Source organism: Scatophagus argus, chromosome 24 (genome assembly GCF_020382885.2).
Source record: "Scatophagus argus isolate fScaArg1 chromosome 24, fScaArg1.pri, whole genome shotgun sequence".
NCBI classification, from domain to species: Eukaryota; Metazoa; Chordata; class Actinopteri; family Scatophagidae; genus Scatophagus; species Scatophagus argus.
The window spans coordinates 72,430-97,834 of NC_058516.1; the positions used below are offsets into that span (position 1 = coordinate 72,430).

The window sequence follows — 25,405 nt, forward strand, 5'->3', positions numbered from 1 at the left end:
TCTGATATGTTGAACGTGACATGTTTTTAATGACAGTTAATAATTTCTGCATTCATTTATATAATAACCTGGTGTCGGATTTACAGGCTGTTCAATGACTGCAAACACACTCAAACAGGAAAACAAGTCTGACATGGACAGGAACCAAACTCCACATCTCAGAGACACAGTAACCCCAACTGGGACCCGACCCCAAGACTCCGAGACACAGCTCTGTTACATTTTTTCTGTCCCTGTTACTGCAGCTCCATGTATATCATGAGGGACAGATGGAGGTCAAGTTCAGTTACTGAAGGGCTTGCGGCTTTTTATTCCAACCTCACAAAGACACATTTTAAATCAGCTGGGTGATCAATAAATCACATCACTGATAATATGATGATCTGTTTCAACTCTGACATTAAAGCATATGGTGAAACTGCAGCTCTGGTTGCTAAGGTAACGACTGTCCACTGAGACCATAAATTGAGGATTGTTTTTTGGCTGCTTAACCCTCTATTCTCTTCGTGCAGATCCTGACTGGAGTATCACTTTTTGGCAGCAGAAGCTCTGGCTCGGTTCAACCTGTCAATCAACAGCCGATCGGCGGCAGAGCACCTGGAGAGGACCGCCGCCATTTCTGAGTCGTTCTTGCGTTCAATCGCAGCATCTGCTGCCCCCTCAAGATCACTGGGAGGAAGAGGAAGAGGAGAAGAATGGTTACCTGAGCGGTCAGCTCTCACCTGTCCGATGATGTCACCAGTGCTCTGAGTCCTACCTGATGGCCAGGTGCGCTTTGACCTTCTGCTCAGGTGTTACCTTAGAAACGTACTTCTTGGCCTCATACTTGTTGTTATTCTTCATGCAAACTTCAACAAAAGCCTGGAGAAGAGACAGTGATAAGGATCATGGGTAACAGTTCTGTATTTATTTCAGATAACCAGTTTTACAACACAAAAAAGTTTAAATTTTTATTTAAGGGGTGGGCTTGTTTTTACCAAGTAGCCAATCGGAGACTTCCTGCTCTTTGAGAACTTCTCTAACTCGTCCCACTCCTCTTTCTCTGCAAGAGACTTCAGTTTTAACCACCAGTACCTGCACAGGTAGACAGACTGTATGTGAATTGGACGAAGAGTGAAAGGAGCTGAAGTGAGTGTGATGATGTCGCCATTCAACACTGCAACAGAAAACACAATGTGCTGAAAATAAACAATATGAGCTGGTTAACAACGTTCTGAATGTGTTACCTGAAAGCTTCAGCCAATCACAGCAGAAAGACCAGTGAAATTACTTCCTGAATGTCTCACCGTTTGTCTGGAACTTTAAAGTCTCTGTAAAGTTGTTCTGCTTGTTTGTGAAGTCCTAAAGCAAGCAGGGCCTCCATCGTCGCCTGCAGAAACCGACACACAGGAAGTACGGTGAACCGAGCTACAGCACCAAACTCATGTTAGTCCAGAATTCAGCTACAGTCCTGAACCCCAGAGAAACCACCCAGAGCTGAACAGCAGCAAGAAGCACATGTAAGAGTAACAGAGCTGGTGGAGTTATAATTACCTGCAGTACCTAAACTATATACAATGAGTCCCAGTAGCCACGGCCCTTTACGTACCTGTAGGGACAGTCCCAATAGCCCCGCCCCTTTCTCATCATCCAGTTTTCGTTGGAAACGAAGGAGGCGCATCTCGTCCTCTGTGGCCTGAAAACAAAATATTTCATTTAAAGGTCTTACAAAAGGAGGACCAATGAAAATTTTTTCCAGCTGTCTAATTCAAACCCCAACTAGAGCAGTGCTACCTGTGAGGTTCATCATTGAGGTAAACTCAGTCCACCTTAGAGGAGCAATTACATTCTTCAGTAGTCAGTAAAACGGTATTACATCAATCATTGATCCTGGTCCCAGAGACAACAACCCCCCCCAAACTATGAGGCCTTACAAAAAAACACATTATGTTAGTGAACGTGAGTCGTGGTAAGTTACAAATGCAACCACATTTCTATGACACAGGGGGTCCTCAGGTAAGAGCAGGTGGCAGACAGAGCTGAGAGCTGACAGTTTAATATATTACACATTTCAGAATCAGAATCAGATCAGAATCAGAATTCCTTTATTTATCCCTGAAGGGAAATTCTTGTTCTTACAGACACTGCACATGCAGTATTCCCGACCAAGAAAGGTGAAAGGTGAGGAGTATAAAAATAGGATAAGCAATAAAAATAGAATAAACACAAACTAAAATCTCAAACTACAGGTATTTACAAATGTGTTCAAATTTTTTAAGAAAATTTAAAAATACAGGTATGTGCAAGTGTAAAAACCCAATATATACATACCTTTGATCATTTTAATATGACAAGTTAATATTACTGGTGAGTGAGAGTTTTACCTTAACAGCAAACTCATTCTTTGCCTTGTTGTATTCATCTACAGCATTCTGCAGGAGAGACAGGCGGCTCTCTAACCTCTGCAGAGAGAGACACAGACAGTCAGTCAGTCAGTCAGTCAGACAGACAGTCAGCCAGGCAAAAGAAGGTTTTGTGTCTAAGAAGGCTCCTGCTGTTCTGTAGATCTGAGGTCCGTGGGTGTCTTAGTCCGTTTTTTCAGTCCTCAGAGTTTTCTCACACGTTTCACACCAAATCAACCAGGTTTGTTACCTTTTCTCTGTAACTGACAGTCATGTAGTAGTTTGCGAGTTCCTGGTGATCATCATCCTGGTTGTAAAGATCCTTCAGGGTTTCCTGTTCCTGCAGTTTACAGAACTGACAACACACAGATTGATAATCCAGATCACTAAACCACATGTCAACAGTGCGACACGTTCACTTCATATGGAACAAGAAAAAGATTTTCAAACATTTACTGTCATATCAGAGAGGCCTGATGTGGACTAAGAGAGACCCCATCAGCTCGGGTCTTTACCTCAGATCAGAACAAAGACTCTGATTATCTCCTCAGTGGTGGAAAAAAAAGGTCTGATCCTTCAAATCTTTCTGAGGTGTAATAGCAGGACTGAACCGCTGAGTTTAGAGTCTGATGGTTAAAATCTTTTAGCCAATTAAAACCTAAAGATAAAATCAGCAGGATCTAAAGACATGTGAAAATGTGTCTTAGAAACTGCAGAAAATCTCAAATTATGACAAATCCTTTAAAGAATTTACATGCTTCAGTTTACCAGTTCATCATGGGATCTGTGGAGGCTGAAGAGGAGGAAGATAACGGAGAAGATGATGATGAAGAGTACCTGTCTGTAGAGGCTGAGTGCGACTGGTTGGTTCCTCAGTGTCATGAAGAAGTCTCCACGGTTCATTTCATTCTTCAGGTACGTCACCACTGTGTAAACTGAAAACGCAGGAAACCATCAGTGTGACATCATCCACCTGAAGAACAGGACTACGGATGGAGCAAACAGACTCACCCAGGTCTGTGTCTCCACTCTCCACAGCTTTACTGAGAGCCAACTGACTCCTCTTCATCTTCAGCAGCAGAGGAACCTGTTCACCAGACCGAGCCTCAAAGTCCAGCAGCTGAAACAGAGACAGAAAAGAAATCCTGTGAAGTATGAAACAGAAGTTAATATTCAAATAGCAACTGAGTCCAGGATCACAGAACTGAAGCAGGAAGTCTGAAGGGTTCCAACAGGAGGAACGCAGTCAGCAGGTTCAAACTGGATGCGAGAACATATTTCATGTCTAAGTCATTAACTGCTGGTCCTCTACAAGTTTCTGGTTGCAATGGAGCTTCAGTCAATCTGTCTGAGGCACCTGAGGTGAGGTACAAGTCAACAGGTGTTCTCAGCCCGACTTGTGGTGCTGCTCAGGACTTACAGTAAAGACCCATTCAGCAGTCACATTTTGAAGACAAATAACTTACTGCATACGCGTATTTGATAGAAATATTGCATTTGTGAGAGTTCCAATTGAGCATGTGAGAGAGTGAGCCACAGGGGGAGGATGATTATTTTTCACAGCTAATATTTCTCACACATAGTTACACCTCCATATTATTATTTTTAAAGTTAAACTTTTTTTTTTTTTTTTTACTGAAATGGCATCAGAGAAGCAGCATCAGAACAAGATTACTGTCACAGCTGTGCTTGCTACTAAGAACTCTGAGCATGCTAGCACTTCATCTGCAGCACTTCTCCCCTGTTAAGCTACCAGTGGATTTGGACTTCTTCGTTCTGCTTTAATGTCTGATCTAACATCTGCCATTACTGTTCAACTTAAAGTGGCAATAGACACTGCTCTGGCTCTGATTCTCAAGACCGCCACATTGTTGATTTGGAGGAACACCTTGGCTCTTACAGCAACAGAGTTGTGATGCTAGAAAGAGCAGTGGAAGATAAAGCTAACCAATAAAATGGAAGACCTAGAATCCCGCTCCCGCCGCTGCAATCTCCATGTCATTGGCATACCTGAGGGGAAAGAAGGAGCTGATGCTGTGGCGTATATGTCCAGTTTTTTGCCGACATTTTGGGGACAGATGTATTCCAATCACTACCACTTCTGGATGGAGCTCATCGCATTGGCCCTAAACCATCGAACCTCAACACCGCAGGGCTAAAACCGAGGGTCTTCATCGTTTGGTTCCACTATTATCAGGACAAGGAGCGAGCCTGGCGCTACGGGATTGTCAACAAGAAGCAGCTTACTCATGACGGTCGTAAGGTCTACATTTTCCCGGACTTCAATGCCAGCATCGCTAAGAAGAGGGCTGCTTTCACCAGTGTGAGACGCTGTCTGAAGGAGAAAGATGTGCATTTCTCCCTGCGTTTTCCTGCCCAACTTCGTATTGACCATGGCAATGAGAAACGGGACGCACAGAACTGGTTTGACAGCAAATTTCTTTATTCTTTATTTCTATTATTCTAGTTTAAATACCAAATGGTGTGTATTTTTGCCGGGGAGCCTCTCTGTTCAGAAGAGGTGACTTGTTTTGTTTAGATACATCGGAATCAGATGAGGAGTTTTTCCGCAATTTCTCTCGATTGGGGAGGGGGATTTAGGGACTTTGGGAGGGGAGGTAAAGGGGGATACTTTTATCTGTGTGCATATGTGACTTTGTTTCGTTTTCTGGATGCGTTTATTTCTTCTTTTATTTGTTTTGTTTTGATATTTTTAACCTTACAGTTTTTTGTTTATATAGCGGTTGCTCTGAAATTACGCCTCCTAGCTGAGGTCCTTTGGTTTTTGCCAGGTGTATGGGCTGTATTTCCAGCTTATTTTTCATACCCATCTTGCTTTTTTATTCACCCTGATTTAAGGTATGGATGATTGTGTTAAAACTGATTCATCCTTGAGATTCTTGAGCTGGAACTTAAAAGAGATGAACAGCTCTGTGAAGAGATTTAGAGTGTTCTCTCACTTACTGAGGGTGCATGTGGCTTTTCTTCAGGAGATTCACCTGCGTGTTAAGGACCAACACAGGGTAAAACTCCCTTGGGCTGAGCATTATTTTCACTCTAATTTTGATTCCAGGTCCAGAGGAGTTGCCATTCTAATCCACAAAAACTTACACTTTTCCCCAGCTAAAGTTGTAGCTGATAAAAATGGTAGATATTTAATCATAGTGGGCTCTATTAACCACAAACCTGTTCTTCTGGTGAATGTATATGGCCCTAATTTTGATAATTTGGAATTTAGGAAAAATATTTACTTCTATTTATTTATTTCAGGTGACGCTTCTTTGGTTCTTGATATCGACTCAAATTCCCACCATGTGGACCGAGCTCCATGGAGCCTGATCCCCTTACTTTAATCTGACCCTTCTTTCTGTGAATTAATTTCTTCATCCATTGACACTTTCCTTTGGATAAACAAAACTCCTAACACTTCTTACTCTTTACTATGGGATACCCTCAAAGCCTACCTTAGAGGATACATGATATATTGTTTCTGTCCGACGAAAAAACGTATCTCCACTTTTTAAGTATTGACATTTTACATTGTACGGCATGTCCGCATTCCTCCCTAGCAACTGATGTGTTGGGTATTTATACAACCAATGAAAAAATGTCTAAGCTGGCTAAGCTGTTAGCTACCCACACTGAAAATGTTGTTCCCAGTATAATATCTGATGAGCAGATTGGTTTCAAAAAAGACAGACATTCATTTTTCGATATCAGAATGCTGTTTAATATTATCTACTTCAAAGACACAAGTCAACTCCCTGAGGTAGTTATCTCTCTGGATGCTGAAAAGGCCTTTGATAGGGTCGAGTGTGAGTACCTTTTTACTGTTCTGAAAAAGTCTGGCTTTGGGAATACACTAATATCTTGGATACGCCTCTTGTACACCTCACCCCTAGCCTCTGTCAACACCAATAATATCAGGTCTGGGTATTTCAATTTATCTCGTGGTACTTGCCAGGGCTGTCCACTTTTTCGCTTGCTTTTTGCATTTGCTGTAGAGCCCCTCTCCATAGCTATCAGAAATTCACCCTCATTCCTGGGGGATAGCCCGTAGGGGCGTTGAACACAGGCTTGCATTGTATGTGGATGACTTGCTTTTGTATATCACCTACCCTCTTTCTCAACTACCCAACATCCTATCTTTCTGGGTACAAGCTCAATCTACAAAAGAGTGAATGCCTCTCTATTAACTCAAAGGTTCTCCTGTTTTCTCAGTCTGATCTACCATTTCATCTGAATAACAGTAGCATCAAGTACACTATCTGCTCAGACGCAAATTTTACCCCCCTACTCAGCCATATGGGGGCTGCTTTCCAGAGATGCCGTAATCTGACCCGGTCTATGCTTGGTAAAATTAATGCAGTTAAGATGAACATTCTTCCAAAATTTCTATATCTTATTCAATGTATCCCCCTATTTCTGCCAAATTAATATTTTAAATCTATTGATCAAGTTGTCATTTCCTTCATATGGGGAGGAAAGACTAGGATTAGGAAGTCCCTTTTGCAGTGGTGCCCATTCAGTGGAGGGCTCTCGTTGCCAAATTTTATGTATTATTACTGGGCAGCAAATATCCATAAATTTCTGTTTTGGGTACATAACCCCCAACCTCCATGGTGCCAACTTGAGTTGAGGTCCTGTGTGTCATCTTCTCTTTCTGCTCTTCTCTTCTCACCACTCCAAAGATCTCTCTCTCATTACACAGATAACCAAATTGTCTGTACCTCCTTGAAGATTTGGTATCAATTCAGGTGCCATTTTCAGTCATACTCCCTCCTACTCTGATGCCCATAACCCACAATCACCTTTTCCCACCTTCTTTTTTAGACCCTGCATTCTGCTTGTGGGAGAAAAATGGCATAGAGATGTTCAATGAATTATACAAAGGCAGTTTTTGGTAGTTTCACAGACCTTTCGGTTTCACATGATCTGCCCACAACACACTTATTTAGATACTTTAGATTTAGATCATTGTGTCTAAAACATTTTTTCTGACTTCCCCTCTCTACCCGCTAAGCAGCCACGGGAAGACTTCTTTAAGATCAAACCCAGTCTGAGATCACTTGTTTCCCAACTCTATCAGGCTCTCTTGTCATTTAACACAGAGCACTGCTGTAAAAGCACTGCTGCCTGGGAGAAGGAACAAGACGTGGAGTTTGAGGAAGACTTCTGGGAGAGAGCCATCAACATTTTTTGTTTTTCATTTTTAATAAATTTGCAAAACATTCAAGCAAACTTGTTTCACTCTGTTACTATGTGGTATTTTGTGTAGCATTTTGAGGGAGAAATTTAATTTAATCCATTTTGGAATGAGACTGTAACATAACAAAATGTGTAAAAAGCGAAGCGGTGTGAATACTTTCCAGAAGCACTGTATCTATTCTCCTCAATGGATTAACTGTAAAGTCTTCTAATTCCTCACTCAAGGGCCTCTAATGACCCTCTGGTTAGATTATCACAAACGCACCATAACTGTGACTGTTATGCAGCCAACCACCAATGACCTGCTCACCAATGACCTTTTCAATATTTACACTGTTAAATTTGGTATTTGTGCTTTAAAAATTTAATTTAAAAAAAGAAATATTGAGTTTGTGACGTCAACATGAAGTTACCTTGATGGCAAGCTCAGTGCGTCCACACTCATAAGCTTTAGCTGCAATGTCCGAGTAAGAAACACCAGGTGAGTCTCCCACCTTCACACACACGGCTCGGGCTATGGCCTCGTCTGATAGGTCTTTCTGCTGCACCTGGACACAACCACATCGCACAGGTGAGTTCAGCAGTTGAATCAGACTGAGAAAAAGCCAGGTGGGATAGGTTAGGTGGGAGGAGTCAAGACGGGCAGGTGAGGTGGAAGGAATCAATTGGACAGGTTACCTTGCATGAGGCCCAGTGTTTGAGGACTCTGCTGACTCCTTGATAATCTGGAATCTTCAGGTAACGACAAATTTCTATTGCTAATGGATAAAACTGTCGATACACCAATCTGAGAAATAGACAGTACAGAGAGAGGCAGACAGGTGAGAAAAACAGACAGGCAAAGTGTGCATGCGTCGATATGTGTGCACTCTGTTACAGACATTCCCAATTTTCTTCACCGTTTTCTATTGTATTTTTATTATATTACGCTACTCTTTTTACTTTCTATTACTTTGGACTACACTTTTTCCTACCCACCACACGCCAGGAAAGTTGTAGGTCTTTTTAGTGTTTTTGTTCATCTCTGAACTACTCTTTTTGGTGCAGCGATGCAACTCCTCGCTGCCCGCATTGTTTACATTCGGGATTAGATGACTGACCTGAAGCCGGCCAAAGCTCCAGGGAAAACACCGAGAGTAATCCCTGCTGAATGCTGGTTCAAAACTCATAGAGGATGCAGGGGAAATAAAAAGCTACGGAGGACGGGGGAAGCTTTGAAACAACGGAGGCTTATGACTAGGAAGTTCAAGCCGTGTCTCCCCTCTATCGTCATGGGAAATGTGAGGTCACTCGCGAACAAGATGGACTCACTGACGGCTCACTGACTGTCGCAGAGTCAGAGGGAATACCGGGAGTGCAGTTTGATGTGCTTTACGGAGACATGGCTGCACCAGGACCTACCCGATGACAATGTGACAGTAACGGACTTCCATACGGTCTGTGCGGACAGAGACTGCGCTGCTAGCTGTAAGCACAAAGGGGGAGGGCTTGCCGTGCTCGTTAACAACCGGTGGTGTAATCCAGCCCACATTAACAGTGAAGGAACACATCTGCAGCCCAGATGTGGAACTGTGTGCCGTTGGACTATGGCTATTCAGGCTATTCAGGCAATAGGGAGGGAAGTGAGAGCTATTCAGCGAATCCTGAGATTAAAAATCAGGGAGGCCAAGGAGAGGTACCGGAGGAAGCTGGGGTGGAAACTCCAGCCGCACATGAGAGGTGTGGCGTGGCATGAGGATCATCACAGGTTACGGGCCAAACAGCGTAGGGGGAGTTGATGGCGGTGTGGACAGGCGAATGAGCCGAATCAGTTCTTTAACAGATTCGACACAGTGACCTGAACTCACGCTTCAAACGACTCCTCAGCAGTATGGCGGCAGCAACTAGCCACTCCACTCCCCCCCCCCCCCCCATCTGGATGGCATCAACAGAATCCTCAAGAAGGCCGCCATGTTGTGGGAGATAAACTGGACTCTCTGACAGTGGTGTCTGAGAGGAGAATGTTGTCCAAAATAAGGGCGATACTGGACTTTCCCTCTCACCCTCTCCACAATGTGCTGATCGGCTACAGGAGCTCGTTCAGCTACAGACTCTGACTCCCATGATGCACCACAGAGCGACACAGGAAATCATTCCTGCCTGTCGCAATCAAACTGTTAAACTCAGCACTGGATGGATGGACACGCATACTTTCATATATACAATGTATATATGTACACATGTAAATACTTATATTTTTAGATTTATACTTATCTTGTTTTTGTTTATCCCATTTTTATATCTTTCACTTTCTTTCTTGGTAGGGAAAACTACAAGTGCAATGTCTGTACAAAAAAGAATTTCCCCTTGGAGATAAATAAAGGAAATCTGGCACAAAGAGAGACAAACAGGTTGGATGAGCTGACTCACCTGTCGATCAGGACCTGCACAGTCATCTGTTTGAATCTGAGGTCAGGTGTCAAGGAGCTCGTCGAGTGAGATTGATTATACTGAAATGCAAAGACAAGAGACTGATCTGACATCTGATTGGTCGGTAATCAAAAATCAGATGATGACATCACAATCACATTAACTGCAGATTAAAAGCAGACTGAAGACATTTCCCACGACTTTGTGAGGATACTGAGTGTGGGTCAGCGGCAGCCCGACGCTGCTCTCTCGGACAGCATTCAACACTCGCAGTTCTCTGCAGGTCAACACGAATGAGTCCGGACTGAAGTCAGTCAGAAAACACTTCCCAAATGACGCCGCCTGGTGGAAAAATCATAGTGTTACAGCAGGGAACACTGACACAGAACCAACTGAGAGAACAGATTGTTCTCACCCTCAACAGGGATTTCTGAATGTTGGTGTCATATTCGTGTCCTGCTGCCTCCACACACTGTCGCACTGCCTCTCCCAGCATGTTTTGCTCCTTGATCTCCCTCAGGTACTCATCAGCCTTCTGACTCGACTTCTGCTCAAAGACAAGCATACAAATGATCTGCCTGTGTGAACCCGCAGACCTTCTTCAGATCAACAGTTTATGATTCAGTCGGAAGGCAAGACAGACAGGTTCTCACCTCATACTCCCTGTGGGCTTCCAGCAGCAGCGCTCCAGGAGCCATGGAGGCAATCTTGAAGATGTCCTGACAGACCAAAGGAACCTCCTGAAGCAGCTCCTGATTGGTCGAACTGATGAGTCGGACTCCGTCCAGCTCACCGACCAAAAAACACTGATCCTCTATGGGGAACCTGAGATCAAGGGTCAAGGTTCAAGGTTCAACTGTACTCAAACTAAAAAGAGTTAACCTAAAAGAAATGCACAAGATTCTTTATCCTGATACCATAATGTGCCCTGGAAGAACCATAACAAATTTCAGTAGCACCTAAATGAGCCTCAGGAAGATCCTAAACCATGACATGATCCTAGAGAACCTTAACAAACCCCACAAGAATCTTAACAAGTGAACTTTCACAAGACACACTGGAACCAGATTCAGGAGAACCTTATGTAATCTGGTTTGACTGTGGTTCAGCCTGAACTGGTTTAAAGGATACTGGATCATGTCATTACAGACACCGGCCACAATGAGCAATCTGTCCCACATCAGCACCACAGACGGCTGCTGACTTTTTGGTCTGCGACACCTGGACAGGTAAAGAAGGGTCAAATGGGTCAGTGGACAGACAGATAAGAAAGAAAGACTCAGTACAAAGCTGTGCTGCGACACCCTTTACTTCGACTCTGCCAAAGCTCACTAAGTCGCCTGCTGGGGCAGAACATGACGGACAGATTAATCACAAAGAGAAACAAACTCATCACTCCGGTTTTAGCTAAACTTCACTGGCCAGCAGTCAAATTTCAAATTCGTTTTATTGGGAACTTGTATAGCTCTTCATGGGCTTACACCTCGCAACCTCATTGAGCTTTTAACCCCACATGTTCAGGTCGTCACTTAAGGCCTTCAGACAGGGCTCGACTGGTTGTTGCCATTACATCATTGCTGTTGCTGTTTGAACGGGTAGTCAGATGACAGACATCTAAACATGTGGACCAGCAGACAGATCTACATACCAGACCATCTGTTTGGGAGGCGTTGACTTTTTAGTGTCAATTTCACTCAGTTTGTCCTGCAGAAACAGAATCACGTGTCAATCATCCAACTCCACCCCTTCAGGTTATATCAAACAGCTGATCGGACACAGGCTCACCTGGAGCTGGGAGGAGCCCGTCCACAGGTGCCCAGTGTCCGTGAAGAGAGCCAAGTATTTATAGCTGAAAGACACTGACATGTGGATGATGCTGCCGGCCTGAGGACTGAAACCTGGTGGACACTGAAGACAGACATGCAGATACTGTTAGAGAGCTGTCTGTCTCTCTCTGTCTACATATCTGTCGTTCTCATTGTCTCACCACAGCAGTGCAGGATGTGTTGTCCAGAATGTAAAGTTCAGGTCCGTTGGACAGGAGGACTTTAGTCTGTCTGTCCTGAGTGAGGACGGCCCAGCAGGACGGCTTCCCCTGCAGGCCTGAGGACAGACAGGTGATCAGAGAGACAGACAGAAGGATTTCAGGAGGTTCAAAGTGAACCTCGTGAAATCAGAGGTGTTACCTGGGACTTCAGGTAATCGCCGGAGCTTCAGGTCATCAATGTTGGTCGCCAAGGTGAAGCGGGAGGAGCCAGTTACTATGGCGACACCAGTTCCATATGGAGAGTGGAATACTTTGGCTTCCAATACTTGACTCTGGACAACTTCCTGTAAAAAACAACAACACCTGAGAGGTGTACTACGAAGGGACATACATGTGTTAGTTGTGTGTACGGAGCACAAACAATAACCTCATCACCACGGTAACATACTGCACACCTCACCTGGTCCACAGAAGGTTCTGTTAGTTTCAGATTAAAATCTGGTAATATTAACATTTTCATTTTAAATGCACGAAAGAACAAAGGCACCTGACTCACCCGACCCACACTGTACTGGTCTGTTGACAGGTTAACTAATAGACAGTTTAACATACTCACCTGACCCATGCTAAAGTGTCTCTTGAAGGATCCAAACAGGTCGTAGATGAGAACTGATCCATCTTCCTGGATACACAACAGTTCATCACTGACCGTCCAACCCAAATGTACCACAGGACCGCTCTTCCACTAAGGAGACAGACAGACAACTCTTTACAAACTGTCCAACTGGACTGTCTTATTAGAAGAAGAATAATCAGCTTTATTGGCAGTATATATATATTTTTTTTTTTACATACACTGAATTTTTCCTCTGCATTTAACTCACTGAACACACATTCAACACCAAGCAAATTACATGCATTGAACACACCCACAGGAGCAGTGGGCTGCCATGTCAGGCACCTGGGGAGCAGCTTGGGGGTTAGGTGCCTTGTTCAAGGGCATGTCTACCATTACTAATGGAGGGGGAAGAGCACTGATTATTAAAGTACTACAGAGTAGATACTATACTGCCAGCTGTGCCACAGGCTGTCTGGGGGTGTCTAGTTGAATTTGGACACCCCCAGACATTATAGTACAAAATACGACATAAACATGTGATGCCAAACATTAACATGTCTTTATTGTATTCATGTGGCACAAATTCACCCAACATGTGACGATTGAGGACAGAATCTGATTGATTAACAGTGAGGTGAATATTTACCGGAAAGCTAGTGATGGTGACTCCAGACGCAGAATACATCTCTAACTGAGGACGAGAACTGGGAGAACGTCTGTGAGGTTCTCTGAGGAAAGCTGAGAGAGAGACAGACACACTGAGAGGCAGACAGACAGTTCTTGTTTTATTTGAGATTTGGGGCTGGTTGATCACCATCAGAAATGTGTTTTAATGTTTGATATGTTTCTGTTGAATGTGTGTGTGAATATGATACGGATCGGAAATTTGTGTGCATGTGGACTGGTTTTGGTCAACAGAATTCATAATGCCTTGCAATACTGTGTGTGTGATGTGTGTACCTATGGGTCCTCCATATGGAGCTGCAGCCACCAGACAGTCTCTAAATCCGTCCCTCAGATTCCAACACATCTCATACAGCTCAGTTTTACTGAAGAGACACACACATAAACAACATTAGCACATACCTCAAACACACTGCGTCATAATGCATGTTCATTTCAATCCCTATAAAACTTTCTGGATTCTTGTTGTGTTTCACCAGCCTCCATTAGAAGTTCTACCATTTTAAGGTTTCTGTGTTTCTCAGTGAAATTAGCAACACTTGTTAACCTGTTTGAACTCAGATTCTGATTGGCTATATGTCTCTGCATAATTCGCCATGAAAGTTACTCACTTGTTATAATGTGTTGTAATTAAATGAAGATTACATACTTCGAGCTTGCATTAAAGACACTTTGTTGCCATACAGAGACACGGAAACTACAAAAGCTAGCGGAAAGCTAACGTTAGCAGTGTCACATGATCAGTAGGACAACAATGCTAAAACCGGCGGCTAGAACAATTCGCACTCTGTTCACACGTTAAAACACAATAGATTATAACAGATCTTTTCGTAGATTTTATGTAAACTGCAGTGAGCTAACAACTAACGCTTGATGTCTGACGGTTTGCAGCCGCAGGGCTAACGTTAGCTGTCGACGCCACCAACTGTCTGACCGGTAAACTAGAGATAAACTGACCGATAAAATGCTTCTCCCAGTGGGTTCCAGTTGGCTGTAATGAACGCCATGTTGTTTCCGGCCGGAGAGATAAAATGTCTCCAATCTGATGATGATTCTCTGCTCGTTTCAGCTTTAAATCATTCAGCTGATCATCATAACAGCAGATGCTTCTTGTTCTACGGTCACGTTACAGTCTTCAATAGCATCAAGAGTCTTTGTCGCCTCCTAGTGTCTGCTGCTCGACAACCTTTGAAAACAATATAAAGAGAGAAATAAAGTCATGAAAACTGAATAAAATTAATAAACCAACAATAGACCAATAAAATTAACAACAAAAAAAACTGTACAAAAAACTGAGATCAAAGTCAATCCAAAATAACATTTCATTAGTTATGCGGAGGAGAAGTAGCTGTGACTTCCACAGTCAGGTGGTCTCCAGCTACAGGTACCTTGGTGTGCACCTAACCGAGGACCTCACCTGGAACACCAACACTTCCCGGCTGGTCAGGAAGGCTCACCAGCGTCTCTACTTCCTCAGGAAGCTGCGGCGAGCTGGGCTTGGGAGCTCAGTCCTGAGGAGCTTCTACCACTGCGCGGTGGAGAGCGTCCTCTGCACCTGCATCACTGTGTGGCACGGCAACTGCACCGCTGCTGAGAGGAAGGCTCTGCACAGAGGACCATGGGGGGGCAGCCTCCCCACCACTTCAGACCTCTACGCAGCACGATGCAGGGGGAGGGCCCTCCGCATCATGAAGGAATCCACCCATCCTGCACATGGACTCTTCCAACCCCTCCCCTCATCTGGAGCAAGACCAGATGAGGGGAGGCTCAGAAACAGCTTCTTCCCCGAAGCTCTGAACTGGTTGTTCCCCAAACTAAACTGTGTGTGTGTGTGCGTGCGTGCGTGTGTTGTTTCTTACAGACTGTGGAGGGGATTCTTTATGTTTCAAAGGAACAGTTACAGGAAACCTCTCCTCCATACATAACAGAACACACTGATGAGTGTATTGTGTTTTTATGAATCCCATGATGTTAGCGTCTCTTCCTGTTTCCACCTCATTACCCTGCGGCAGAACAGTTCTCTGTGTTCTAACACATTCTCAAGGATTCAAGGAGCTTTAATGTCATTTCACACATGTGGAAACATGAGGTGGAACGAAATTAGTTTCCCTGGTCCTGGTATAAGCCCAATAACCTACAAAATACGTAAAATAACTATAAATATAAAACAACACTATATAAATATAAAAACAACCAGGATTCAAGAATTTCCCTCCAGGGATTAATAAAGGAATTCTGATCTGATTCTGATAAAAAAGATATAAACAGTGACAGGGATGGCCACAATATTTACAGCGGTATTGTACAAATGAAAGAGTAGTGCAAATGTGAAAGAGCAGTACAAATCTGAAACGAGTAGTGCAAAGTTCTGTGCAAGATGGCTGCACTGTGCAATGTTCCATGGGTGGTTGTCAGGGAAGGGAGAGGGAGGGTGATGTGTGCTCCAGAGCAGAAGAAGCTGTTCCTCAGTCTGGTGGTCCTGCTCTTAATGCCCCTCCTGCCTGAGGGGAGAGGGGCAAACAGTTTGTGTGAGGGGTGGGTGGGGTCCTTCATGATGCAGGAGGCCCTTTTCCTGCACCTGGAGGTGTAAATGTCTGTGGTGGTGGACAGGCTGCGTCCCACAGTCTTCTGTGCAGCTTTCACCACCCTCTGCAGAGCCTTCTTCTCTGCTGCAGAGCAGCTGCTGTGCCACACAGTGATGCAGGAGCACAGGACGCTCTCCACCACACATCTGTAGAAGGATGTCAGGACTGAGCTCCCCAGTCCGGCACGCCTCAGCCTCCTGAGGAAGTAGAGGCGCTGGTGTGCCTTCCTGATGAGACAGGAAGTGTTGTTGCTCCAGGTGAGGTCGTCCGTTATATGGACGCCCAGGTACCTGAAGCTGGAGACCACTTCCACTGTTGTCCTCCAATGTACAGCGGAGGAAGGGGGAGATGTCTGACCCTTCTGAAGTCCATGATCATCTCCTTGGTCTTCTTCACGCTGATGCAGAGGTTATTCTCTGTGCACCAACCCTCCAGGCGTTCCACCTCTTGCCTGTAGTCGGCCTCGTCGTTGTTGGCAATGCATCCAACCACAGCTGTATCATCTGCAAACTTCACGATCAGGCGGCTCGGATGCTGTGCTGAGCAGTCGTGTGTTAGCAGGGTGAACAGGAGGGGGCTCAGCACACAGCCCTGGGGAGAGCCGGTGCTGAGGGTGATGGGGGAGGAGGAGATATCATGGATCTTCACTGTTTGCGGCCTGTCCGTCAGGAAGTCTAGGACCCTATTGCAGAGGGTGGAGCTCAGTCCGAGAGCACTTAGCTTGTGGATCAGTGTCTGTGGAATGATTGAATTGAAAGCTGATGTAAAATCCAGTCTTTATTCTCTAGGTGGGTGAGAGTTGTGTGGACCACAGAAGATATGGCATCCTCTGTGGATCGGTTCTTCCTATATGCGTACTGGTGTGGGTCCACAGTGATGTCAATGCAGTCTTTGATGCGGGCGATTACCAGTCTCTCAAAGCATTTCATGACTATCGGAGTGAGGGCTACTGACCGATAGTCATTCAGGCTCGTCAGGTGGTGGTGGAGGTGTTGGGGATGGGGATGATCGTAACGGTCTGCAGACAGGTGGGGACCGTCGCTTGTTGGAGAGAGGTGTTGAAGATGTCCGTCAGTACCTCATGCTGAGGGGCTCTTAACCAGGTGGGGGGGTGAGTCTGGTGCTGAGGGGGGTATCCGGGTCCTCAAAGCGGGCGAAGAAGTTGTTGAGAGCTTCAGGCAGAGAGGGGTCCCTGGGGCATTGTGCATCTTTGGTATTATGGTCTGTGATGCACTTTATGGCCCTCCACATGCTCCATGGATCGTTGGATATAAAGTGTCCCTGGATCCTCTGGGCGTATGCGGTCTTAGCCCTCTTCACTCATGCAGTCAGCTCTCTTCTCACCGCCCTGAGTGCCAGTCTGTCACCTGACCTAAACGCAGAATCCCTGGCTTTCAGCAGAGATTGGACCTCCGCGTTCAGCCAGGATTTCTGGTTTGGGTAAGTGGTTACTGTCCTGGTACTGGTGATATCCTCTGCACACTTGTGGATGTAACGGAGGACAGCAGATGTACAGTCCTCCAGGTCCACCTCTCCCTCACGGACAGATGTGGTCAGAGAAGCCGTGTTCAAGGTGGGGGACAGCTCTGTATGCGTACACCAACCTTTGTTAACGTAGACGTAACGTAACGTAGGTAGAATTGGCCTTTAGACCGACACAAAAAGTACAAAAAGGGTGCTTAAACCCAGGAGAACAAGAAGCCGCTGCACTACTGTGCGCCGCCATCTTGGACTCAGTGTGAAGACACACACTCTGAAGCTCAATCTGGTGTATTTGGGTTCAATAAACAGAACATGGTCTCTCTGGAAGAGAACATTTCACTGGAGCTCCAGCACTTCTGATGTAAACCAGAAAAGAACCAATACTCCCCTCAAACAAGGGTTCCTCACAGATCCACAGTGGAACAGTGAAAATCTGAAGGCTGCCTAAGGCCCTCCTCAGTCCCTTTCATTCTCTTGAAATTTCACCGTGGTTCCCCTAGAATTCTTTAATATTAATTCTATAATTCCTTCAGCATAACGGAGGATGCTTCTTGTTCCTCCCACAGTTACCCTGAAATTCCACTGTTTGGAACAGTTCCACCCGTTTGGTTCCCTGATAACTCCTCTGAGGTCTTTACACCAATTTCCATGTTTATAAACCTTTAAAGGCTCTGGATCAACTAATCACAACTCATAACTCGTCAATCCTCAGACAGCCAGACTGTGTACCAGATCCCATTCAAATTTGTCATGTTTTAAGACCTGATCTTTACCAACAAACAGACAAACCAGCAGAACTGAAAACCTCCACAATGGAGTCAACAAACAGCCAGTACAAAAACCTCTTTTCACTTTTAACATCTGCTGTTTCTGCATTAGCACTGTGAGATTCAGTCAAAGAAGCTTATAAGAAGGTTATAAAGAAGGTTATAAAGGTTTATGAATGTCAGTGCAGTTCAGTGCTTTGATGAAAACAAAACAGAGGGCGAGAGACATTCCTACAAAAAGAGGAAGAGAGAGAGGGGGGAGGTTTCCTTCCAGATGACTTCACTTTAAAAGCATGACACTGTGTGCGTGTGTGTGTGTGTGTGGAGAGACACGCACACAAACACACACACACACAGAGCGTCGTCATAGCAACAGGCGCCTCCCCTCTGGGTGTGGCCGATAGACACTTAGCTGCACAATCAGAGTTAACCCCTTCAGTGCCTGATTAAAACTGCGTCATGTTGAAGTTGTTATTAATTCAAATCGGAATGTGATGAAACTTTCACACATTCATTATTTGTTATTTTATTAGAATTCATTTATTCTGTAATTCTAATTTATTTATTTATTTTACATTAGATTTATAATATTTATGTATTCATTTTTTTGTTATTAAATTTGTGTTTTGATATTTCTGTAATTTGTTTTAATCATTTTTTTATTAAAAACTCTATAAGCAACATTAAATTCTAGTAAAACTCATTTTATTATTATAAAACTCACAAACATTTAAAGTTTCTTTGTGTTGAGTCAGATCAGTAAAGGTGCCGTCCGTCAATTTCCAAAGTTACGAACAAAGAGCCTCTCAAAGTTTTACTTTACTTATGGGAGTGAAGGAGTTAAAGGTGTGGACGTTTCCACAGTCTGAAAGTTTTCCAGCCAATCCAAACGCAACACACACACACATACACACACACACAAGCACTCAGAGTGGGCAGGCGAAGTCGAGTTTCCAGAGTTTTTTCTGCAGCAGGGAAAGTTTCTGGTGTTTTTGCTTCGACTTTTGAGTCGTTGTGTGAGGACGGAGTCATCATGGTGACAACAGAGACCCACCAGAGCCAGGACCTACTGGTCCCCCCACAGAACCAGGACCAACAAGACCAGCAGGACCAGCAAGAGGAGAACCAGACCTCCCCATCATCCTCCTTAACAGGTTTCAACCCTGAAACCATGAGTCAGGGTCCTGTCAACGCCATCACAGTTCTCACTCTGCTGGACAAGCTAGTCAACATGCTCGATGCAGTGCAGGAAAACCAGAACAAGATGGAGGTGAGCCAGGGGCGGGGCCACACCCTGAGACCAGGTCTGAGTGTGGGAGTCTAAAACGGACACGTTTCCAGGCTCAGAGCCACAGAAAATTTATCCAAACCAAAGTCAACAACAAAAATAATATTAATACTACTTCGACTGCATAAAAGGAGAGTACAGACAAGTTCAGTATACATAAGTACATTGTAGTATTACAACATTAGCGACATTATTCCACTAAAATTGTTTATTTGAAAATATTTTTCTGTCATTGTACTCCTGTCAGTTGACTTTGACTACACTTCACTGAAGAGACAAACTGGTTTGAACTGATTTCCAGGTTGAGAAATTCCACTTAAAAAACTTACAATTTAGCTGTGAGTGTAACAGCTGACTTACTGTAACATTTATCATTAATTTATTTACTGTTCACTGGAACATTTTCAGTCTGTTTTCCTCATAATCTTGAGGACAAAGATCTAATTTAGTCAGACGCCACATGAGCCACAGCAGCACTCAGTGTTGCAGGTAAAATCAGCTTGTAAGCAGGAAGGTGAAGCTTCTTGACATATTTGTCATATTCAAACTCTCTGGTGCCTGAACTGCCCAGAAAAACAACTGAATTTATAACTTTGGCCTTTGACTGAATTTAGAGCAAAAGTGTTTTGGATGAAAACTAAAACTCCTGAACTACTTCCCATTCCTGTTGTGTCGTAGTTTACAGTTCAAAATGATCTTTAATAGCATGTTAGAACAGGTTTTCTGTCAAACTGGCTCTCACAGCAGCAGGCTGATTTTCTTCTATCAGAGTTTAAACTGCTGCACAACAAAGATGTTATTTTCACAAAGTTAGGGGACGACAAGACATCGTGCGGTTACAATTTTCAATAATCTGACAACCGAGCAACAGGCTAAGCTAATAAGCTACCAACTCTGAAGTATAAGTATTCTAAACAGAAGAGGAAGATATTCAGAGACAAACAGACTGAAGCAGCACAGCTTCGTATTCCCTCAAGATGTTCTTCCCCACCGCAGTAAACATCACACTTAGAGTCACAGCATCCAGGCTGAGGTCTGATTGTTGGCTGGATGTGTTCCAGGTGCATCAGGTGGAAATGGAGGGCGTAGTCAGAGGGATCCAGGCCGACATGACAAAGCTGTCCAAGAGCCACAGCCACACGTCCAACACTGTGAGCAAATTGCTAGACAAGAGCCGCAAGCTGTCTGTCACCATGAAAGAGGTAAAGACTTGAGTTTCACTGCCTGTTTCATCACACCTGGAGCCACACCTGGTACTTTAAACGATGCTGTTTCTGCAGGTTAGGGATAAGATGGAGCGTCAGGGGGTCCAGGTGAAGAAGCTGGAGGCAAACCATGCCCACCTAATCAGCAGAAACAACTTCAAGGTCCTCATCTTCCAGGTCAGAGTGATGAACACACAGACAAAGTCAAGAGTCAGAGGTCAGGCACAGGCTGATTATGTGAACCAGTACTCTATGGTCTCCTTCAGGTCTGATGGGCCCTCATCAGACAATCATAAATCAGAACTGCGGCAGATTTCATCCAAAATCCAGAAATGTGAGACGTACAAATGAAGACTATTTCACAAGCTTCTGCTTCAAATAAACTTTCAGTCTGAACTTTAAAGCCAACACACAGATTTGAAACACAAGACATCCTGACTTTCTGTCATGAAATACTGGATCTTACATTTCCTGCTAAAAAACCACGTTTAAACTACATACCTCCAGCTTAGATGTAGAAGTCGTAGTATTCATACTCCTTGAGATGAGAGAACTGAGCTGAGGAGACGTGTGAACTAACATGGGAACAATGAATTATATTAAACTGAATTAAAGAAACGTTTCAGCTCTGACAGTCCTCATCAGTAAAGTGCTCCATCAAAGTGGAATGTTTGTTGTCTGTCCTGGTGTGCTGGTGATTTCCAGTCTGTGATCATATTTGGTCATGAGCTGCTGTAGGAACTGAACTGGAAAAGCTTTATGGAAAACAGACAGAGCTCAGACCCTGTACTGACGTGGTCTGATTCTGAGTAAATCAACTGTTCTCAGGTCTGTACTGGACTGGCCTGGTTCACACTGAGACCACAGACCTGCTTAAATACGATCAGCAGTAAATGAGCCACAGGCTAACAGGTCAAAGTGAGTCTCATCTCCTCCCAAACAAACAAGCTCAAACAAGAGAAAGAATATAATTAAATGTTCAATATTGCTCGGTTTGTCCAGTGTGAAATCTGAAACTCACAGACTGACAGAACGATGAGCATAGTCTGCAGGTCAGCTAGTTAGTAACTGCACAGTCAGAGCTAACAGCGGCTAACAGAAGCTAATAGGGGCTAGCAGGAGTCAATTTCCTCCTCTCAGTCAAACAAACTCTGCAAGTGTAGTAAAACTGTAACAAGAAACCAACCCCTCTGTAGTACTGCAGTGTCAGTGTGTGCATATGTGTTTTCTGTCTTGTCTCACTGACACTAAACATTCCTGTCCTCCCTGAAATACGCAGCATTTCTCAGTGGGTGTGGTTCTCTGGAAGCTCTGCTTTTTAACCCCCTCAGCTCTACCTTCCAGGTCTTTATCCTCCTTTGTGTGTTTGAGCCAGTGTACTGAGCCAGTGTGTGTGTGTGTGTGTGTGTTGACAGCCTCATTCACATACTTTGCTGAACTTCAAAGAGAGAAATCTTAATGATGTATCTCTTAAAAGATATTTTAAAAGATAAAATAAAAACTGGTCTGCACAGAAGCCGGACCTGAACCCGTTTACATATTACACTCACACATCAAGTGTTCAGCTGTCCAAATAGTCCGCATCCCTCTAAGGTTCTTAAGGTTGCTGTTGCACCCCCCTAGAGTTTCTTCAAAGCCCTCATAATATTATCCTGTTGTTCCTTCAATGCTCTCCTACTAAGGACTCTGTTTTCAAGGTAAGGTTCTTCAAATATTTACAAGCTGTTTCTCCTCTTCTGTCCTTCAGGAAGAGAACGAGATCCCATCCAGTGTTTTTGTGAAGGATCCTCCTCCTTTTCCTCGTGATGAGATTTTGGCAGAACGTGATGAATCAGCCCCAGATGCTGTTGACGGTAGCCGTTCCCTGGAGGGAGGACTCCACACCATCGACTTGTCATCTGATGAGGATGTCGGGCTGGAAGCAGAGCTGGAGGAAGAGGAGATGTGGCCTCATGATCTGGAGAATATGGAGAAATCCAGAGCTGAGAAGCTGAAACGCTCCAGTCTGAAGAAGGTGAGAACCAAACACAGGTGTGCTTTCAGACAGTCAATGTGAAAGGCGTGCAGTCAGAGAAGTGTGACTGATTATCTCTCTGCAGGTTGACAGTCTGAAAAAGGCGTTCTCCAGGCAGAACATCGAGAAGAAGATGACAAAGATTGGAACAAAGATTGTTTCTCAGGAGCAACGAGAAAAGATCAAACAGAAAACTTCCAGCCTGAAGGTTTCACCGTTGACGTTCAACATCAGGAAGGTACAGGGATTTTTTCTGTTTTTTATTAAACTCCATTAATCTGAATATGATGGAAAATTCAATGTCTTACCCCAAACATAACCTCGGTAAGCCCAAGGTTCTCAATTTGTTATTTACATTCCCACAGATTTACCATAAGGTTCACCTAAAATGACATTTGTGCACTGAGATCCCTCCTTGGTTCTGCTGACATTCCTATTATATTCTTGTAAGGTTCTCAGATTTCTCAGATCTCAGATTTTCTCAGATCTCAGATTTTTCTGACACACCTTTTGAGATAACCTGAAGTTACTTCACAAGTTTCCTCCAATGCTGATGGTCCACTGATCAAACAAATCCAAACAAAACAGTGAATCAGACTTCAGTTAACGCCTCAAAGTGGTAAGCTAAGAAGACATCTACTGCCGTTTCGATTGTATTTAATAGTGTCAGGATGTCTTCAAACACACAAAAAATATCAGAAGACAAACAGCATGAAGTAGTGCTTGTAAAGATGACAAGAGGAGGGAGCTTTAAATGTTTGTTGTGAGATGACACATGAGGACAGATGTGATATTGCACCAGCAGTCCTGCTTTTTACAGCCATCTCTTTGATCAGCTTCGTCCAGCTGCTTTGTTTCTAGAGTCACAGAGATTATCCATCATGCAGCTCCGTTTCAGCTTTCAGGAAAATTACAGCAAGTTGATCAACTCTCATCAAACACAGATTAACATGTTTCTTCTTACCCATCTCCAGATGACTCCAAACAGACCAAACCAAGCCAGCGCCTGTGTTTGTTGGTTGTGTTTTCCTGTTAATCCACCTTCCATGACCTTTGGCTCCTGATTATCTCTGTTCTCAGCCTCGCAGCAGCTCTGACTCTCAGCTCCCTGAAACTTCCATTCAGACTCAGGAGTCGGTCACTACTGAGGCAGACGTCCAGCTGTCCCCACTGGGCAGCACTGACCTGGAGGTCCCCTTCACCGAGGTCCATGCCCAGCTGGCTCCAGCTGAGCAGGAGGAGAAACAGGAGGTGAAGGAGGAGGAGGTGGAGACGGGGGGTGAGGAGGCCTCCGGTGTGGAGGTGGATTTGTCAGTGGTTTCTGAGGGAGTGGGTGAGGAGTACGCACTGTCCTCCACCCTGCGTCATGAGGATGAAGGGGAGAAGGAGAAAGAGGAGGAGAAAGAGGAGGGGTCCTAGACAGTCATCAATATACTGATTTATGGAGATTCACTGACTACAAATCTGAGCAGATTAATAAAGGAACAGGTCAACAGTTAGCGAAACTTTCTCTCTGACAGTCAGTTCAGACGGAGCTGAAGTCAGTGAGAGCATTTCACCAAGTGAGCAACTGTTCCTTCAAACTTCAGAGCTGTTTTGTTATTGATAAATATTTCTTTTCTGATAAACCACACACACACATACAAGTTAATTCCTGAGTTAAGATTTCTATTCACGTGTGCTGAGAACTCTTGTCTTTACAAGTGACCCTGAACTTTTTATCTCCAAAATGACAACTTTTAAAGACAAAACAAACATTCTCTGACCTGTTACATCTCATTTTAGGTCATAGTTTTGTATGAAGTCAGAAAATTTAAAATTTTCAACTGATCTCAAGACTTAAAAAATGATCACACTCCAGTTGTTTTAACTGGACAGCAAGTATTTTCAAGCTAAACGTTCCTCTTATTTTTTGTCTAATGCTTACTGACATTGTAACTAATAATCAACATATTTCTAACATTAATGTAGTGTGAAAATATTTACATCAGTGCAGCCCAACAGAGAGTCTGAACTTGATGAGGCTCTCAGACAGAACACTCACAACTCAGGGACTACTGAAGTGAACAAGGTGCTAAATAGATCCCTGAAAAACCCATTGTTCCATTCTTCTGATATTCCTGTTCATAACTAACTAACTAACTAACTCAAGTCATACTCGCCTTGAGGTTCCTCTGAAGTTCTGTTTGCCAAACATGCCCAAAGGGTTGTCTGAAATGCTTTGATCATCTGATTGTTAAGTTGACCAGTTTAGATCCTCTGAGGGTAAACACTGAAAAATAACCAGCCTGCTTGTTAACCACACAGAAGTGTTAAGAACTAATAGTAATCGTAAACTGATCAACAGACCTGATCAAACAAACTGCAAAACAACCAGAAACACCCACAGTTAAAGAAACTGAAATATCCATAAATGCTGAAAACATGCATTCTTTATATCATGTTTCAGAGTGTTTCAACTCTTTGTTGTTTTCAGGTTTAAGTTGCTGTTTTTCTTTTATTTTAATGCACATTGAAACTTTCTGCTGCCAAAGAGCACTTTCTGTTTGACTTATGTTACCTGTGAGATCAGTCACCCAACAGGTGTGTGAGAATCACCTGAAATCTAAAATAAAGTGTAACCACATTTCTGTGTCCTGGCTCTCATTTAAACTTGATCTTCTGTTAGATCACCCTGGTCATCTGTACTGCATGTCAACATGGATTGTCAGTTGGAAAAGGAAGGACAAAAAAGGAAGTTTGGACTGATTTGCCTTGCAGACTGCTCACCTGTCCA

General features: G+C 43.9%; 2 protein-coding genes across 4 annotated transcripts; one reads left to right on the plus strand and one right to left on the minus strand.

The window, feature by feature from the left end:
* Positions 1–7: 7 nt before the first annotated feature.
* vps16 (VPS16 core subunit of CORVET and HOPS complexes) lies at positions 8–14,888 on the minus strand. 3 transcript variants are annotated; one of them, XM_046382831.1, is made up of 25 exons: positions 14,706–14,884; positions 14,246–14,474; positions 13,565–13,653; positions 13,251–13,342; positions 12,602–12,730; positions 12,185–12,329; positions 11,986–12,101; positions 11,784–11,906; positions 11,647–11,702; positions 11,130–11,219; positions 10,652–10,823; positions 10,414–10,545; positions 10,213–10,340; positions 9,999–10,034; positions 8,268–8,376; positions 8,003–8,137; positions 3,393–3,501; positions 3,219–3,316; positions 2,632–2,736; positions 2,364–2,441; positions 1,589–1,675; positions 1,287–1,369; positions 978–1,074; positions 758–861; positions 8–669 (listed from the first exon to the last, which is right to left on the minus strand). In XM_046382831.1, exons 2-25 carry the CDS (start codon positions 14,293–14,295, stop codon positions 528–530), a joined length of 2,505 nt encoding a protein of 834 aa, XP_046238787.1. In that variant the 5' UTR covers positions 14,296–14,474; positions 14,706–14,884; the 3' UTR covers positions 8–527. The 3 variants fall into 3 exon arrangements, 2 of the variants coding, with proteins under 2 accessions (XP_046238787.1, XP_046238788.1); XR_006842776.1 differs by having other exon boundaries at positions 625–669; positions 978–1,156; positions 14,706–14,888; XM_046382832.1 differs by lacking the exons at positions 14,246–14,474; positions 14,706–14,884 and having other exon boundaries at positions 13,251–13,362; positions 13,565–13,650.
* Positions 14,889–19,013: 4,125 nt separating this feature from the next.
* Positions 19,014–25,255, plus strand: cavin2b (caveolae associated protein 2b). The gene is made up of 6 exons (XM_046382849.1): positions 19,014–19,392; positions 20,472–20,612; positions 20,691–20,792; positions 22,363–22,629; positions 22,715–22,867; positions 23,710–25,255. Exons 1-6 carry the CDS (start codon positions 19,156–19,158, stop codon positions 24,046–24,048), a joined length of 1,239 nt encoding a protein of 412 aa, XP_046238805.1. The 5' UTR covers positions 19,014–19,155; the 3' UTR covers positions 24,049–25,255.
* Positions 25,256–25,405: the final 150 nt, after the last annotated feature.